Genomic DNA, 18172 nt, shown 5'->3' with positions numbered 1-18172 from the left:
TAGACATGCTCATTTAATATTTCAAGCTGCAGATTCCACTGGTGTGTCTGAACTTGACTATATAAACCAAAGCACTCAGTATTTATTCAGTGTAGTCCTTTACTGATCCTTCAGCCAGGTGATTGAGCAACTTTTTATGTACACACACAGCTTAAACAAAACCTCTTCTGTGTGGTTTGTTTGACAAATATCAGGTGTGTTTTTAAGACATCTGATCTTCGTCCAAACTAGAAAGTGGTTAAACATTAAATAAATCAAAATGTACCTGGTTGGATTTTTATTTTCATTTTTATTTTTTTGATAGTACTTCAATAGTTCATACTTAGATATTGCTTAATTTTAATAGCAGGTTTGGCATGCTGTCCTAGGAGAGATCCCTGAGCTCGGAGATAATTGAGTCCAGGGCTCCCACCTGTTCAATAGCCGCATTTCCACTGTCGTGCCAGTGTGTGCTTGGACTTTTATTGGGCCGAGCATGAGCAGTGAGACCGAAATCATGCTGCGTTTCCACTGTCGGACTAGTAGCCCGCAGTGCTTCCCCCAAACCCCGCCCCTAGAACGTCTCCACAATCAAACGTCACACAACCCACCTAGTTCAGCAGGAATCAGGCAGACAGATAAAGCACACCATCGCATCATTCACGAAACTATTAAAATGAAGACAACCAAAACAAACAAATGACATGTTACTGTACAGCATTATGTTATATGTCTATACGCACAGGCCTATGTATTTTCATTCATTATATTTGTTTACTCGCTGACCGATTGTTGGCATCGTGCATCGAGTGCTCTTGCCACTAACAGAGAAATGACACTGTGCACCATCCATAATATAAAACATCCTCCATTCGATAAATGCTGTCAAACATTCAGCCCAAACGCTTCCGAAAGACCTAAAGCATTTTAATATTTCCATAGGCTATATGACACTTAATAGGTAATTCCCCTTTATTTAAGAGAATCATTTAAGGATGTTGCATACTATTCACTTATCTTACATAAAGGAAACCATTAAGTGTTTTAGGACATAAGTGCAAGCAATAAAATAAAGGCTAGTAAGCATGTAATAAGCATGTAAGGGGTACGAGATCAGGTAGTTCTCGAGAGCTCCCTCTGGTAAAGGAGAAAAGGTGGAGATGGGGTGGATGGGGGTATTCTTCAAAAAGCGAAGATGAGGGAGTAATGCTTGTCGGGCTATTTATAGTGAGTTTGGAATGATCCGATTGGCTTACTAATGATTACAGATGTGAGACCAGCTGCGATCAATCATATCACGTGCTCCTCTCAAAATCCTCTAGTTTGTGAAACTTCACTTAATAAATGTGTCTGATTTTTTTTTTTCAAGTCAGTTTCTTTTCATAATCAGTTGTAATCATTTTATTTTCCTTTAAAACTGTACTTGAGCATTATTTATTTACTATTATAATATATTTATTTTTAAAAATGAGCTATTATTTTGTTTAAAATATTGATATATTTAAAACGGTTGTTCTTTCATTGTTTTTTTAAAATACTTTTTTACTCTTTTACTTTTCTATATATATATATATATATATATATATATATATATATATATATATATATATATATATATATATATATATATATATATATATAATTTTATTTTATTATATATATATATATTATTATTATATATTTTTTTTTTACCAGTTTTTGTTTTGACTAACAATAATTCTCTGAAGTGACATTTGCTTATTTCTAATGTAAAGATGTCTGCACAGGTTAGAGAGAATTTTTTTTTCAAGAAATATTAGCAGATGTAACACTTTGCGGTGCAACATTCTAGCCCGCAAAATAACATCCCTTTATTATTTACCACTTTATTAGGTAAATCATACTATTTGCAGTTTATTAATAATGTGAAAAGCTTCAGGAGTCGGCAACCAAGTGGGTCAGAGCTTAGTAAAGGGTCATTTTAAATGCCTTTTTGACTGATACATTTCTTTAGATCCGTAGCCTTTACCACAGCCTTGAGTAACACAAACTGCAACCATTTCCTCTAACCGTCCATTTCTTTCACCTTTGTTAAGAAAAATTAAAGCCAATTTCTCCTTTTAGATCTTATGTAATTGTTGTGACATTTGAATGTCGATTTGCTTCATGATCACATGTTCTTGCATAGTTTTCTGACAGCTCAAAACTGGTACTCAGCTATAGTTAGAACAAAAATGTAGAACTGATTAAGCCCACAATATACACATGATGTCATCCTGTTGTATGATATTGGCTATTTGTGATTTTGACATTTCCGTCCAGAATCCATTGTGACACTAGCGTGACAAGTAGCTGAACTCATCTTCCTTTCATTTGCAGCACATTTGTGTGCCAACATTGTTGTTTGGCTGGTGTTATGGTAACACACAATCATATAAAATCTATTTTAATGTCATATACTTCTTTTTTCAAAAGATATTTTTCCCAAAAATAAACATGTAGTCACCCTTAAAGGTTTCCAAACACAAAATATTATTTTCTTGAAGAATTGACATCCATAGTAGGAAAACCATAAATCCAATAATCTTCCTAATGTGATATTTGATGTTAAACAGAAGAGAGAAACTCAGAGATGGTCAGAAGTAGTCAGATGTTTTTTTCTTTCTTTTTTTTTTGCTTTTTTTTTATTTTTATAAAAGATCACATTGATTGATCTATAAAATTAGAACAATTGCTCCTAATGCACTTGATGCTATGCTGTGATGACATAAATTTGGACAAATTGCTTGTGTGTTTCAGATGGGAAGGTGCGTCTTGCCACCCTGGAGTTAAGCTGTCTGCTTTTGAAACAGTCAGTGCTGTCTGGCTCTCAGTGCATTATAAAAGATATCCATCTGGCCTGTTTGGAGGTAGGTGTCCTAACAAAGAGCAGCTGTACTATCACATGTTCAGCATTTTATGAATGCCAGCAGGGTAATATGATTTGATAGATCTCTTTTAGATTTAGTAAACGTGTTTATGATTAGTTCAAGTTTACCAAATGGGAATGGTGAAAGCTGTGAATATATTTAAAGAACTATAGTTTTATTCACATAACACACATACATTGGAAACCAGAAGTTTACATACACTGTATAAAAAGGCACATAACCATTTTTTCTAGTGTCAGATGTTAAATGTGACTTAATTTTTTTTTTATTTTAGTAAGTTAGGATAACCAAAAATGTTTATATTTGCTTAATAGCATAATTATGAGAGAGATATTTCTTTAAGAATTTTTTATAACTTTTCTTAAAAGTCAAAAGTCGACATACATTAAGATTACTGTGCCTTTGAAAAAGCCCAGATGATGGTGACAAGGATTTGGAAGATTCTGATTGGCTAATTGCCAACATTTGAGTTAATTGGAGGCACAACTGTTGATTAGTATTTAAGGCAAACCTCAAGCACACTGCTTTTTTTGTGTGACTACATGGTAAAATGAAAAGAAATCAGCCAAGACATCAGGAGGAGAATTGTGGAACTCCAAAAATCTGGTTCTTTTTTGAGTACAATTTCCAGATGGCTCATCAATTCAAATGCTCTTCAGTTCAAACAATTGGCCACGCTCATCAGTTCAAACAATTGTACACAATTATAAACAACATGGGAATGTCCAGCCATCATACCACTCTTGAAGGAGAAGGATTTTGTGTCTCAGAGATGAATGTGCTGTGGTGCGAACCATGTGTTTCAACCCCAGAACAAACCCAAAAGGCCTTGTGAAGATGCTGGCTAAAGCTGGTGTGTGTGTTTCGTTATCTATAGTGAAACTAGTCCTGTCCTGACATGGGCTGAAAGGCCACTTGACTAGATAGAAGACAGTACTCCAAAAGCACCCTAAAAAGTTTGCAAAATCACACAGGAAAAAAAGACTTTAGTTTTTGGAGACATGTTCAGTGGTCTGATAAAACTAAAATTTAACTGTTTGGCCATCGTTACATTTCAAGGAAAAAGGGGGAAGATTACAAGACTGGGAACATCATTTCAACTGTAAAGTATGGGGGTGGTAGCCCACAAATATGACTCAGTTACACCAGTTCTGTGAGGAGGAATGCACCAGAATTCCAGCAAACTATTGTGAGAAGCTTGTGGAAGGATACCCAAAATGTTTGACCCAAGTTATAGAGTTTAAAGGCAATTTTACACAATAATAAGGGAATGTATGTAAACGTTTGACTGTCTAGAAAGTAATGAAATATTCTCAATAAAAAAAAATATTTAATAATATATATATAATTATATATATATATATATATATATATATATATATATATATATATATATATATATATATATATATATATATATATATATATATATATATATAATTTTAATTTATATATATATATATATATATAATTATATATATATATATAATATATATATATATATAATTTTGGCATTTTATTCGTTCATTAATTTTCTTTTTGGCTTAGTACCTCTATTCATCTGGAGTCTGACAATTTAGCTTATCCAATTCACCTATACCGCATGTGTTTGGACTTGTTGGGGAAATCGGAGCACCCGGAGGAAACCTATGCGAGCACGGGGAGAGCATGCAAACTCAACACAGAAATGCCAACTTACCCAGCTGAGGCTCGAACCAGTGAACTTCTTGCAGTTAGGCGACAGCACTACCTACTGCGCCACCGCATCGCCCATTCTGACATTTTGCAAATATAAATTATTTTGGTAATCCTAACTGACCTAAAAGAGAAAATGTTTAGTATTATTTAACATCTGACATAAAAAATGCTAATTTGCCTTTTCATAGAGTGTATGTAAACTTCTGGTTTCAACTGTATGTGTACACGTGTGGACTTTTTTCTTCATCAGCAGATAAAATGCTTTTGTCACAATTAATATATATACAATATATCAAATTTTTACAAAATGTGACCCCTACTTAAATGTCATACACTATAACAGTAGTTTTTTTTTTTAGCAAAGACTTACAGCAATAGTTAATAGATGACTTACTGGAAGAGTCTGTTAAATTATCCCAGAGCAGCTCTGAAAAGTTAATTTTATTAAACTCCTAGGTTTTACCTATTTGTCAGTCAGAAGGTTTTAAGTGTTTTAAAGGTAATAAAAAATTTGGATAATCACTTACTAGTTTATATATTTTTGTAAGATCAAGTTCCAATAAGTTAATATGTTGAATCATCATTTCACCATTTTTTTGGCATTTTATTTTCCAAAAAGTTATTTATAAAGCATAATATATTGTGATAAATGGTTTAGCATATATAACATCACTTTTCCCATGTAAGAAATTATTGAAAACATAAATACCAAACAAACAAAAAGGAGTAAATATTGAAATAATACCAATTGTGATCAAATAATGAAATTTATCAAGAACAAGAATCATTTACTCAGTGCTGCAGGGCCGTTTTCCTGCAGAATTTAGCTCCAAATCCAATTAGACACACCTGAACCAGCTAATCAAGCTCTTTCTAGGTATACTAGAAGCATCTTGGCAGGTGTGTTGTAGCAAGTCGGAGCTAAACTATGCAGGGACACCGGCCAGGACTGATTTTGGACACCCCTTATTTACATGAATAAACATATTAATCTAATTCACTCTCATAAACGCAAGTAATATTTGAATTCCAGTTTGAGCAATATTTTACCTGTAGGAAAATCAAATCTCTTAAATGATCTTAAATCATCTTGTTTTCTCAGACTTCCAACAACTATTTATTAATGAATGTTTCATTAGAGTATTCTTATGAAGATATTTTGGTGACATATTAACACAGGAAAACAGATCTTATTTTACATGGTTTAAACCTGTGACTTTTTTAATTACCAGGAAAAAAATTTAAAACAAGATTTAAAACGAGTCAAATGTGTGCTATTCTATATTTCTTTATACGTGTATATTATATTTGAGAAATACTCAACAGTACTACATTGTGGTGAATGTTTTAGTGATGAGTATTGTTTATAACCTGCTTTGTTATTGAAGATAAGGAAATACACATGAATTTATCTCTCACTTACCGAAAAGGATCCCCTTGAAATTTGTAATATTAAAAAAGAGACTGAATCATGCTGATTGGCTTGTCAACAACTGCAAACAAGGCTATCCAAAATGGATTGCCTAATATGTCTAACTTACCGACCATTTCCTAACAGTATGGACACTTTGGTTTTTCCCAGTAATTTTTCTTTTATTGAGTAACGACTGCTTTCATTCTTATTTTGAAACGAGTCTAATTTACAGGAAAAGGGACCTTTTAAATGTTTATATTGTGCAACTCAGTCATTTCTATAATGATCTTCTTTTATATTTAGGGAGCCCGAGAAGAGAGTCTTCACCTTCTGAGGCAATTTTACAAGGCAAGATGGTCTTTCCCTTTATTTCAGATCAAATGAAAATCACCAGCGTTTAAGCACTTACTGGAATCTGGATGGTTTAAAGCAACGGACTCTCTTGCTAATCATTTTCGTAATTATCCCCTAGTCATCCCACTTGCGTTTGATTTCCTTTTAAGTCTGAGGAAAAGTTAAGCTCTCATCCTAAAGACTTTGCTGTTTTGATATTCTGGAAAATCCCAACAGTTTCCTGCTGAAACAAGTCAGCGCTCTTGGTGGTATTTTCACATAGAGACATTTCTGTGAAAGTGTACTGCCATTAAAAATAATACTCAGATTCATGCAAGACAGCAAAGTACAGTATTGTGTTTAACCTTTGTTTTTTTTTCATTTTTTTTTTCCTTCTCAGTAAAGGATTTTTCCCATGTTTTATAGCAGCCTGCAGGCCTTATTTTAATCTTCACTTTTTTTGTCATTTTCCAAGAAGTCCTGAAATTTGAGTGGTCTGCCGTGATGGTGTTCTGTGAGGGCAGCTTTTGCTTTCACATTTCATTGAAAACTCTTTTTAAGAACGCATTACGCACATTCCAAACAACATTATATGCAAAAGAAGTTTGGAACGATTGAGGACGGCATGTAAATAATGACATAACTGAATGTTCTGTTCTGGGATTATAGTGAGCCCTGGGAGGACCTGTGTTTTTGCTATCTGATCTGTGCTCCTTACGGGCGTACATAATGGGATCAGCGTGTCCCGACTTTTCCAAGAAACTGAATAGACATGTAGTAGTCAGAAGTCTGGTCACACCTACTATATGCCATTTCTTTTGTCTGCGCTACAGCATAACAGTGAAGTCAAAACAATGAAATAGCAGAACTGAAAGCATTGAAATTATCCAGTGACCAAAATGGCTTTTTACTCCATTTGTGGAGTCTGACTGTTCTGAATAATTGAACTCATACGCCTTTTCTTTTTAATTCTGTGCTATTACCGCCTTTTCTCAGCATGTTTCTTCCCTTTAACCTTCCATTGGGACTTTTCATTGACTGAGCGTGAATCACTGATTCATGTTTATTGATCTTTTGAGAGTGCTGATGTTGGGTGATGACACAAGTTGAGTAATAACATTACATTTAATGTTACAGTCATCCTGAAATAAGAACAATTAGAAATTAGTTTCTGTATGGTCAAAGTTGAGTGCTTCATTCATATTGTCAGCTTTTAATTGATATTTGTCTTTCCCCGTCACATGATCTTTCAATATTCATTCAGATATGTTGGCTTGTTGCTTAAGAAATGCTCATTATTGTTGCTGTTATTTTTATAATTATCAAAATAAGATATTATTATTATTATTATTATTACTATAATTAAAAAGTATTTTATTATTATTATTTTTATATTATTATTTTCATTATATTATTATTAAATACAGTTTTACTGCTTAATGTTTTTGTGAGTATTACTTTTTTAAATAATTTATTCAATTATATATATATATATATATATATATATATATATATATATATATATATATATATATATAAAATATTATATATAATTTTTTATATAACTTTTGTATTATTTCATATCATCCTTGCTAAATAATATAATATAATGCAATATTATATTATATTATATTATATTATATTATATTATATTATATTATATTATATTATATTATATTATATTATATTATATTATATTATATTATATATGACCACAAACTGAAGGGTACTGTGTGTTTTATTTTCCTGTCTGGTAATCGTTTCCCTGTACTGTTTCTCTTCCCTCAGGGGGAGGAGATCTTCCTGGATATGTTTGAGGATGAGTACAGGAGTATGATGGTAAGCGGCTTTACTGAACACATCATTGTTGTCTTTGTTGCAACTTTACTCTTGCTGTGTGTCAAAACCTGATGATACAGCAACACATCCTGCTTCAGAAGTGAGAGAAGCCTCTGTTATCAGAGTATTTCTGGGTAAGGAGTGGCTAATGCTTAACTGCTTCCTTTAGCAGAAAATTGTTTCCTGGTGATGTTCATAACTTACTTCCTTTAGGTTGCAGCAAACCTGTGTGCCATACTTCCTTCCAGGGAATGAATAAAATATAAATAAATAAATATGTATATACAGTTGAAGCCTGAATTATTGGACCCCGTTTATTTTTCCCCCAATTTCTGTTTAACGGAGAAGTTTTTCAACACATTTCTAAACATAATAGTTTTAATAACTCATCTCTAATAACTGATTTATTTTATCTTTGCCATGATGACAGTAAATAATATTGACTAGATATTTTTTAAGACACTTCTATACAGCTTAAAGTGACATTTAAAGGCTTAACTACAATAATTAGGTTAACTAGGCAGGTTAACATTAGGCAAGTCATTGTATAACAGGGGTTAGTTCTGTAGACTATCAAAAAAAAAATTACTTAAAGGTCTAATAATTTTGTCCTTAAAATGGTGTTAAAAAAATTAATAACTGCTTTTTTTCTAGCCGAAATAAAACAAATTAGACTTTCTCCAGAAGAAAAAAAAATTATCAGACTCACTGTAAAAATGTCCTTGCCCTGTTGAACATTATTTGGAAAATATATAAAAAAAAAAAAAAAATTCAAGACTAATTATTCTGACTTCAACTGTGCGGGCGTGCGTGTGTGTGTGTGTTTAATAATTAGTTATAAACAAAGTATCATTAAACTACTACGTATGATTAGCGTACTGTTGTTTCATATGATTGACATGTTGCAAACAGACATTGTGTAGAGGGTAGTATAGACTCTTGTCACTTCCATAATTTCTATTTATGCTTCTTCATTTTATTACTATTTTTTTTTAGCTTGACAGCCTTGTTAATCATTATTAACTGTTACTATAATTAAAACGGAGGCCTGGATTTTCATTAAAAATGTACCTTTTGTGTTTAATGAGTTACAATATGTGGAAATAAAAATTCAAATGTCACACATAACCACAACTTACTGACCCAGTAAACACTAACTTAAGCTTGAGAAACCAGTACCAACTACCAAATCTAGTGTTTAATGTCTTTACTTTTTCTCTTTGTGTATGTGTTTATAGAGTAAGCCTCTAAACGTGGAGTATCTTATGATGGATGCGTCCATTTTGCTTCCTCCCACTGGCACACCCCTTACCGGCATTGACTTTGTGAAGCGGTTGCCCTGTGGAGATGTGGAGAGGACACGCAGGGTCAGTCATAAACACATACACTCATTCTGAAAGCCCTGAGATTGAATTATTTGCATGGATCCCGTGGCCTTTTGTCAAATATTTTGGCTTTATCCAAAACCTCCCTTTTCTCACGTTGCAAGAAAGCTTGTGTTTCTTGGCCAGTGTTTACACTGTTTGTCTTCTGGGAAACCATGCACTGCATTTTATAAATGGATTTCATGTGTTTTAGAGGTATAACAATGGCAGGCTTTCTGCTGTGTGGGTAATGCAGAATATCGACTTAATTTGGTCTGAATGGCAAGTATGTGTGTTTAGAGATGCAGTTGTGGACATGAATGAAAGGCCAACAATAAAATGCCAAGATTGTTCAGTCAATACTAAGGCTGCACAATATATAGTTTCAGCTTCACTGTCATAATGTGCGCATCTGAAATATTCTCATCGCAGAATCTACAATATCGAACTGGTATTATAATTGATTTGAAAACGTTCAAGCCATTACAATGTTTAAGCATAACGTTATAATATTAAATATTTGTTATGTGTGTTTTATTATTTAAGTCATAAGACATTACGATACTTGTATTTATCTGTATTTACGATGAAGACTATAAGGTGTTATTTTACATTTGATTACTAAATTTGTGTATCTGAATATTGCTAGACTTCCAGAAAGTCATCGAGCACTGTATATTTTGTTTGTACAATATTGTCATCACTGTATTTCTCAATGTTTTTGATTGGTTTATTATATTTTATGAAGATGCACTTCCTTTAAAAAAATAATCCTGGTGTATAAAAAGTTATGACTTCTTTCCAAATAGACCCATTCATTTCATATGGTGACATTATGTATTCAATATCGCAATATATATTGTAAAAAAAAATTGCATTGTCATTTTTTTTTTCAATATCATGCAACTGTTGTCAATACTAATAATATATTTATCAAAGTTGCCTTTTGTGCTATATTATGCTATATAAGATAGTGGGACAGCAGAGAAACTAACATTCTTAATAATTATAGCTTGCTCTTTTATTGTGGCCAAAGCAGTCTGTTGTTTAAGTTTTTATGAATAACCAACTTATGCAAGAATTTAAAGATTATAGTAAGGTGAATCTGATAGGTTTATGTTTATTTTTTATTTATTGTTTATAGGAAGGCTAAATGGGAATAAAAGGTTAACATTTTTAGTGCTATTTTTATTTCTAAATGATTATATTGCCTAATTCTGTTGGAGCAGGTTTTGTAGACTTGGCAAATACAGTACATTTTTCAGACTTTTGTACAAACATCCATTTAGGATGTTCTTTGCAGTTTTTCTGAGGTATTTTAAATTTTGGAATCGTATTATTCTGAAATTATGGCTGTTTCTCAATTCCAAGACTGCAGATAGCATACTCCTGTTCTGGTGAAAACTGGTCTTTCCATGTTACCTTGGAAGAACGAACTCGGGAGACCGCGAGAACACTGAACGCATCCTTTGAGAAATGAGATGCTGCACTCTTCCTGATTCCTACAATACAAATAAAAATATTTCTGCAAATAAACACCCTAATGTGTTTGTTTTCCAAGGAATGTTTACTTTCACCCTCTCATTTAGGGAAACTCATAAAAAAATTAAGTTATATCTCCGAACGTTAATAATGAATGTATATAAAATGCTGCGCTTCCCATGTTCTTTATTCAGTCGAAATGAGCATCGAACTCGCTCTAGTAGTCCCAGTAGTCAATTCTGCATCGGTGCATCCTCGATACCAAAAACACATTCGGGAACTTTTAGTTGTCCTCCATCCTTGCGGTCTTGAGTTTTGGAACTGAACTTTGGCAGTTGATGATATCGTTACACGATAACACAAAAGGTGCAAGATCACTGAAAAACGTATATTGAGAATCAGCCAGAGTTGTTATTACATTTATTAATATATGCATAGAACAAATGTAAGGACTGTTTGCTTGAATGATGCATAAAGCAATGCATTCATAAAACTGTACCAAGAGATGCAATTTTAAATATAGTATTGCTGAAACATATCAATATATCAAGACAACTCTCTATAAATGTTACAGTATGGTTGTGCTTCTTGATTTGAGTTACATTTTTTTGAAAAAAATTCTTTGCACTCGTGTGGAGCATGAACTCCAGGAAGATTGAGATCTTTTATGCTGCGTGTTCATAATTGATTGTTGTTACAGCTTCAGCTACTTATTTGTGTCCCTGCAGGCTATCCGTGTTTTCTTCATGCTGCGATCGCTGTCCTTACAGCTACAGGGTGAACCAGAAACTCAGCTTCCTCTCACACGACCGGAGGATCTCATCAAGACTGATGACGTGCTTGACCTCAGTAAGGCCAAATTAAATGTTTTCATGTTTTCATTGCTGACTTTTTAAATTTTACTTGCTTTTTCAAATTTTTTTTTTTTACATTTTTCTAACAAGACACAGTGGTCAATATTTGAAGCGGATGAAAAATGTTTTTAAAAATAGTCCCAAAATAAAAATGTGGATTGTTCAATGGGGGTTAAGTACGACTTTGATAAAAGGTATTGTTCCAAGTCACCATGAGCACCTCTGTGCTTTATGTCAATGCACTAATCACTAGGCTATTTGCACCAACACAATTTGTGTTTTTGATTCAACTGAAAGGTTGCCATACCATGATTTAATAAACTTCCCAAAACAAGTATATTACAATGTTTTGTATTTTTTTGAGTCAAATATTTAAATGGATAATTTACTGTAAAGTATATTTAAAGCATATTCATATTTGTTTTTATTTAAAAAAAAAAGCTTAGATGTGTTCACCTGTAGGGTTTTGGACCAAATGTGGCATAGCATGCGTGTTTAAATATAACTAAGTTTTTTGATAACACTTCGGTATTACTGTTCATTTATTCATTTGCTGGAAATTATAACTGAGTTTAGAAATAGTTTTGAAACAAATCTTTGCACTTAACAAACAAAATTAATCATATAGGCTAATGGTTGTCTAAGCGTACAACACATTTCCTTATCCACGAAAGAGAGAAATAGAAAGTGAAAGTAAAGGCTGATTGGAGGTGGCTAATTCTTTATCATCCTGCTGCAGATGGTCTGTTTAACTGCTTCTCACCAGTGAAGCATTCAGTTTTTCCACTTACAAAGTCCACCATGAAAATGGGAAATGCGCCATATCGCAGATGAACTAACTCTTCGGCCCAGTTTACACTAGTGCGTTTTAGTTTTAAAACAGCGTTTTAGATCAAAAACGATCCGCGTCCACACTAGCGTTTCACCTAGCGTCTCTGAACATATCAACGTCCTCACTACGCCACCACAAACGTATATCACGTGACCATTCGCACACTCTGGGCATGCGCGTTCTAGTATAAACAGAAAGTGTCTCGCTCGGCATTGGGTTATTGTTAGTCAACAAATGCCTTTTGAACATTAAATGCGATGGCAAAGAAAGCAAGAGAGGTATTTTTGTGGACAGACGACGAGGTCGAATTGTTACTTAACGCCTGTTTCACACCGCAAGCGTCAGCGGCGCGTGAGCAGAGCGTGAGCAGCGCGTGTGTTTTCGGCGTCCATGTTAACAGATTAGAGCTTTCATACCGCACGCAGCAGCAGCGCGTCAGTGCGAGGCGTGAGCGTCGCCGAAGCAGCAGTGCAGCGATAGTTTCGGCGCTGGGTCTATTTTTGACGCGCTGCTCACGCTCAATTAAAGTGACAGTGCATTGAGAATGACCAAAACACATTGAATGACAGTAAAAACTAACAATTTTACCCAATAAATGCGTTAATAATGTCAAATGGTTTATATATAGTCATTCAAATGAACTTAAAACGATTAAAAACGGCAACAAACATTTATTTAGGCACGAACTACAAAACCAAATGTAAAACTATTTTACTATCAGTTTTGCTTAAGTTGCACACTAGTGTTGTAGGAGAGGGGAAATGGAATATTTACGGGATTTGTAGTCCATAGCGAAGTGTATTGTGGGTAGTGTAGTGCGACACGCATGCTGGATTATGTGAGCTCGCTGTGTTCTGTGCAGCTAGCAGAGCAAGAAAGTTTTAATCGGCTTTGTTTTATGTTCACTCGAATTATTCCTACCGGGAGCTGTTTGCACTGTGAATCTGACAACACGAAAATAAGTAAAAGAATGGCATGCATTAATTACTTTTGTCCGTCTCATCATCTGCACGAGCATGAATTAACGAGCTGTTTTTCTGCCGCTGGACATTACTGAAGCGGAGAAATTAACACTAGTTTGATCAAGTATAAATATCATTATAACTATATTGTATAAATATGATTATAACTAGGTCTACAGTAACCTGATAATCAAAAAACAAATGACATGATATCACAGGCGATTGTCTTCTGACTGTAGACACTTCTCATATAAGTTAGCTTTAGAAGCATACAGCACTATTTGATCTATACAATTTGTAAAATAAACATTTGCAGGTTAATGAAACAGCATAGGAGGGGCCTTGGTACAGATGAAAAGTTTAAAAAGTGTATTTGTATATAGAGGGGTAACTAGATAGAATAGACAGAGATAGGTTGATCTCAGCAGCAGCTGCCGAAGAGCTGCGCGCTGCAGACGCAGCTGGTGTGAAAGGCAAACGCCTGCGTGCTGCTTCTGCTCGACATACGCGCTGCTCACGCTCTGCTCACGCGCCGCTGACGCTTGCGGTGTGAAACAGGCGTAAACGTAACAAATGAATAACTGCACAATGGCGCCTAAAACAGACAATAGTGCAAACATCGCTCCCATTTCTGTGTCCGTGTTGTTGTTTACAGTACTGTCTTCCGGTAGTGTTATAGTCATGTGATAGGGGCTTGACGAATAAGGGAAGGATACGCAATAACACAAAAGCCCCAATCAGGTAGCGAATCTCAGCAGTCCCGCCTCCGTTTTCAGATGTCTCCGTTTTTCCTCATCCATACTGAGATGGAGCAGCAGCGTTTCAAAATGAAAACGGCCTCTCCAGTGTTTTTAGAACACTCAGTTTTCGGCGCTCGAGAACTCTGCTGTAGTGTGGACGGATAGCGTAACCGTTGCAAAACTTATGCGTTTTCAAGCGAAAACGCATTAGTGTAAACAGGGGCTTAAAGGGAATGGAAAATGAGACTTGTTTATGCTCAAAGCACACCCATAACTCGTTAAGACAATAAGCACAACCCTGTTAGATCATGCGTCACGGTGCAGAGGTTATTTTTTTTCGTCCTTAAAATAGCAAAAGTGGATGTCGGCGCCAGTGGTGTAGTGGTTAGTGCGTCGACACATGCACTCTGGTGCTCACGGCAACCCGGGTTCGATTCCGCCTCGCGTTCCTATGCCGATCCTTCCCCTCTTTCTGCTCCCCATGCTTTCCTGTCAATTCTCTCTACTGTCCTATCAAAAATAAAGGTGAAACCCCCGAAAAAAAAAAATAGCAAAAGTTCATTCTGACATGCCCTTAAGGCTTTTGCGCCATGCGCTTTAGACTTTACATCTAGATCGTTAATGTATTTATTTGTGCAAGTGTGTGTAAATTGATATTTTTTCACTTTTAAAATTAACTTCACTAATATTATTGTGATATAATAATAGTAATATTAAAATGTTTAAATGATTTGTTTACAATACAGTTTGTAAAGTAATATGTTCTGTCTTTTAGTAGTATATTATATGAGAGACTTGCTTTGTTTACTAAATAAATGGATCTAACTGGATTAGCATTTTAAACACTAAATAAAAGTTAAAAAGCAATTTTTTTTATCTCATATATTACATTTTTAGTAATGATACTCCTAAAATCATTCCGCATAAATCCGCAGAGTTTTTATAAAATTCTCTGCAGAAATAGCAAAAAATGTCTGCAGATTCTTTTTGGCCATACTTATAAGTCATAATAACTATAGCCAGATTGTGCAAAATCTTCACATCTCAGTGATTAATGGCATGCTGTATTGTTTTGCTTGAAGTTAACTAACATCAGCTAGTAACAAATATGTTTGTTACATATGGCCTGTTTGGTGTATTTTTACATATTTATTTAAACTTCTTCTTAAAATGTGTTTTTTTGTGCTTAACGATTGTCCTGTGTAAAAGACATATTTTCTATAATATTATTTATTAGAAAATAATTTCATCACATCACAGCAGTTGTATTTAATAAATCACAGAAAACTTTTTGTTTAGGCGTGCAAGTTGTAAAGTACATCAACATAAAATTTAAGATTTAGTGACCATACATCACTGGACATAACCTGATAGCCTTTTTGCTAGTTTATACACACTTTTTTTGGTTGCCTTTTTATTTTAATAGCTGGAATCTTATGAATCACACTGATAACATCCTGTCTTATCATCAGAAGTGTCACCCCTCATTTTCATGCAAATTTTTTAATACTTGATAACCAACTTGATATCTAACTTCTACAGCTGAGTGATTCACATGAACTCAATTGCGTCCTAGCTGTTTTTTTCTGTGGTATTAGATAAAATGCGGATTGATAAAGATGAAAGCAGCCCTTTGCTTGAATTATTATTGAAATAGAATGTTAAATACTGTAAATAGGTTTCTTGTGAACTGCGACCGTCTCTATGGTTTTGAGTTCCATGTTATGTTCTCGCACGCGTTCACAAAACTGTTTACCACACATGATGAAATCGCACTCTCGTCACCTATGCACCTCTTTCATGCAATCTGTGGGTTTGCACTGTTAACTGATTCTCACTTCAGCCCTGATGTGCTAGAAGGTCCTCGTTTCAGAACCTCTCACATCTCAGTGGTTGTGTCCAGGTGTCCTGGTTAAAAAGAGACTTTGACAGGTAAGAGGGGGTGTGTGTGCAAGCAAACTGACTCAGACCTTCCACTGTCACAGAGGCCGCTTTGCTAGAACTGGTGCTGCTGTTGTGGGCTGCAGTCTTGAGCTCTTCCAGTATATCTGGTGTCTAACTGTAAGGCTGTTTGTGAAGCACCTACGGCCTGGGTCAGAGAGTGGGCAGAACGAGCTTTTGGAAGTGTAAGCTGGTGGGAGGAAGCTCAGATTTGGCTGTGAAAATCAACCCACCGTAGCTTCCTGTCTCACAGCAGTTTGTGCATTAAAGGGTTAATGCAAATCTCTGGCATCTGACCATTTTTGCTCAGGGTTAAGATATCAATTATCGTGGGCAGCATTAGGTCAAAAAAGGATGATTTAACTTTTTAAAAACCTAATTTAATGGGATGGTTCACACGAAATTGAAAATTTATGGCATAATTTACTTTCCCTTCATCTGTTCCAAAGTTATTTGAGTTTTTTTTTTCTTCCGTCCAACTGTCCAAGCTGGAAACCATGTTTCTTTTTTCTTTTTCGACTTCAGTAGTATTTGTCTTTCTATGGATGTCAGTGCTCTACTATTTTCAGCTTTCTTTAAAATATATTCTTTTGTGTTCAGCAGAAGAAAGACACTCATAAAAGTTTAATAATAATTCCTTACATTTATATAGCGCATTTCTGGATACACATATTGTTTTGGGGGGGGTCCTCATCCACTACCAGTGTGCAGAATCCACCTGGATGACGTGACAGCAGCCATAGTGCGCCAGACTGCACACCACACAACAGCTGGTGAAGAGGAGACAGAGTGATGAAGCATATCATGATATGGAGATGGTTTGGAGGCCATGGTAGACAGAGGCCAGTGGGCAAATTTAGCCAGGAAGCTAAGGTTAAACCCCAATTCTTTTTCGATTGACATCCTGGGATTTTTAACGACCACAGAGAGCCAGGACCTTGGTTTAATAACACGGCAATAATAACTTGGTTTCGTAACACGGCACTCACTGAGCTACATACTGGATTGTTAGGACCCACACAGACCACAAGTTAAGTGCCCCTGCTGGCCTCACTAGCACCATTTCTGGCAACAACCTAGCTTTCCCATGTGGTCTCCTATTCAGGTACTAACAGCGGCAATTTATAATTGTAACGGTAGGACTAATTTAACTGTAAGAGACAAAATAGCCGATTTCCATTTTAAGAAGGGAAATAATTTCCACCTTTCACAAAACATGACTTCACATCCTTAGTTTGCAATCACAGAGGTCAGGCATTTCTTGTAGTTGGCCACAAGGTTTGCACATCTTAGGTTTGCATGTGATCAGGGATTGTGTCCCACTTCTCTTGGCAGAGCCTCTACAAATCATTAGGGTAAATAATTGAGTAAATATACAGTAAATATACTTCATTAAAAATATATATTTATTTATATTTATAATATATTTTATTTCCTCTGTTTGTATTTGACTAATCAGTTATGACAGTGATCATGTGAACTATGACGAAAGAGAAATACAAAAAAAAACAGTAACTTTAACTTTAAAAGTTAATATTTGCTGTTGTAAGACGCTAAATTATCATATGCATTTGTTTATATGACAAAACATGTCTTTTTGACTCAAGAAGGTCCATACTGACTCCACAGGGAGATACTGATAAGATCAGGACCTGATATGTGGACTTTGTGGGGTTTTACGATGTGGTCACATGTTGATTGGTCAGTTTGAATGTCTCAGCATTTTGGCTTTAGTCACATGGTCAAGAAAGATACAAAACAGGTGTAAAATTCTGCTCTGTCTCTTTCCCTGGCCTGTCTTCTCTTGGTCTGCTTCTGTCCTGCT

General features: G+C 34.8%; 1 protein-coding gene across 16 annotated transcripts in view; it reads left to right on the top strand.

Annotated features, from left to right (window-relative positions):
• clec16a (C-type lectin domain containing 16A) overlaps nt 1–18172 on the top strand; it is an 81251-nt gene that overhangs the window by 37110 nt on the left and 25969 nt on the right. For 13 of the 16 annotated variants that reach the window (XM_087244541.1, XM_087244543.1, XM_087244539.1 and 10 more), the window contains exons 14-18: nt 2758–2867; nt 6304–6348; nt 8122–8172; nt 9411–9539; nt 11747–11867. In XM_087244541.1, the coding sequence (XP_087100667.1) occupies nt 2758–2867; nt 6304–6348; nt 8122–8172; nt 9411–9539; nt 11747–11867 (456 nt within the window). Of the gene's footprint in view, nt 1–2757; nt 2868–6303; nt 6349–8121; nt 8173–9410; nt 9540–11746; nt 12757–14224; nt 14992–18172 lie in introns of those variants that run through there. The other 3 variants (XR_015480848.1, XR_015480847.1, XR_015480849.1) reach the window with 2 other exon arrangements.

This window comes from Danio rerio, chromosome 3, assembly GCF_052040795.2.
Source record: "Danio rerio strain M-AB ecotype USA chromosome 3, GRCz13ab, whole genome shotgun sequence".
NCBI lineage: Eukaryota > Metazoa > Chordata > Actinopteri > Cypriniformes > Danionidae > Danio > Danio rerio.
Note: the sequence above shows the minus strand (reverse complement) of the source record. Positions and strands in the feature narration are given on the sequence as shown.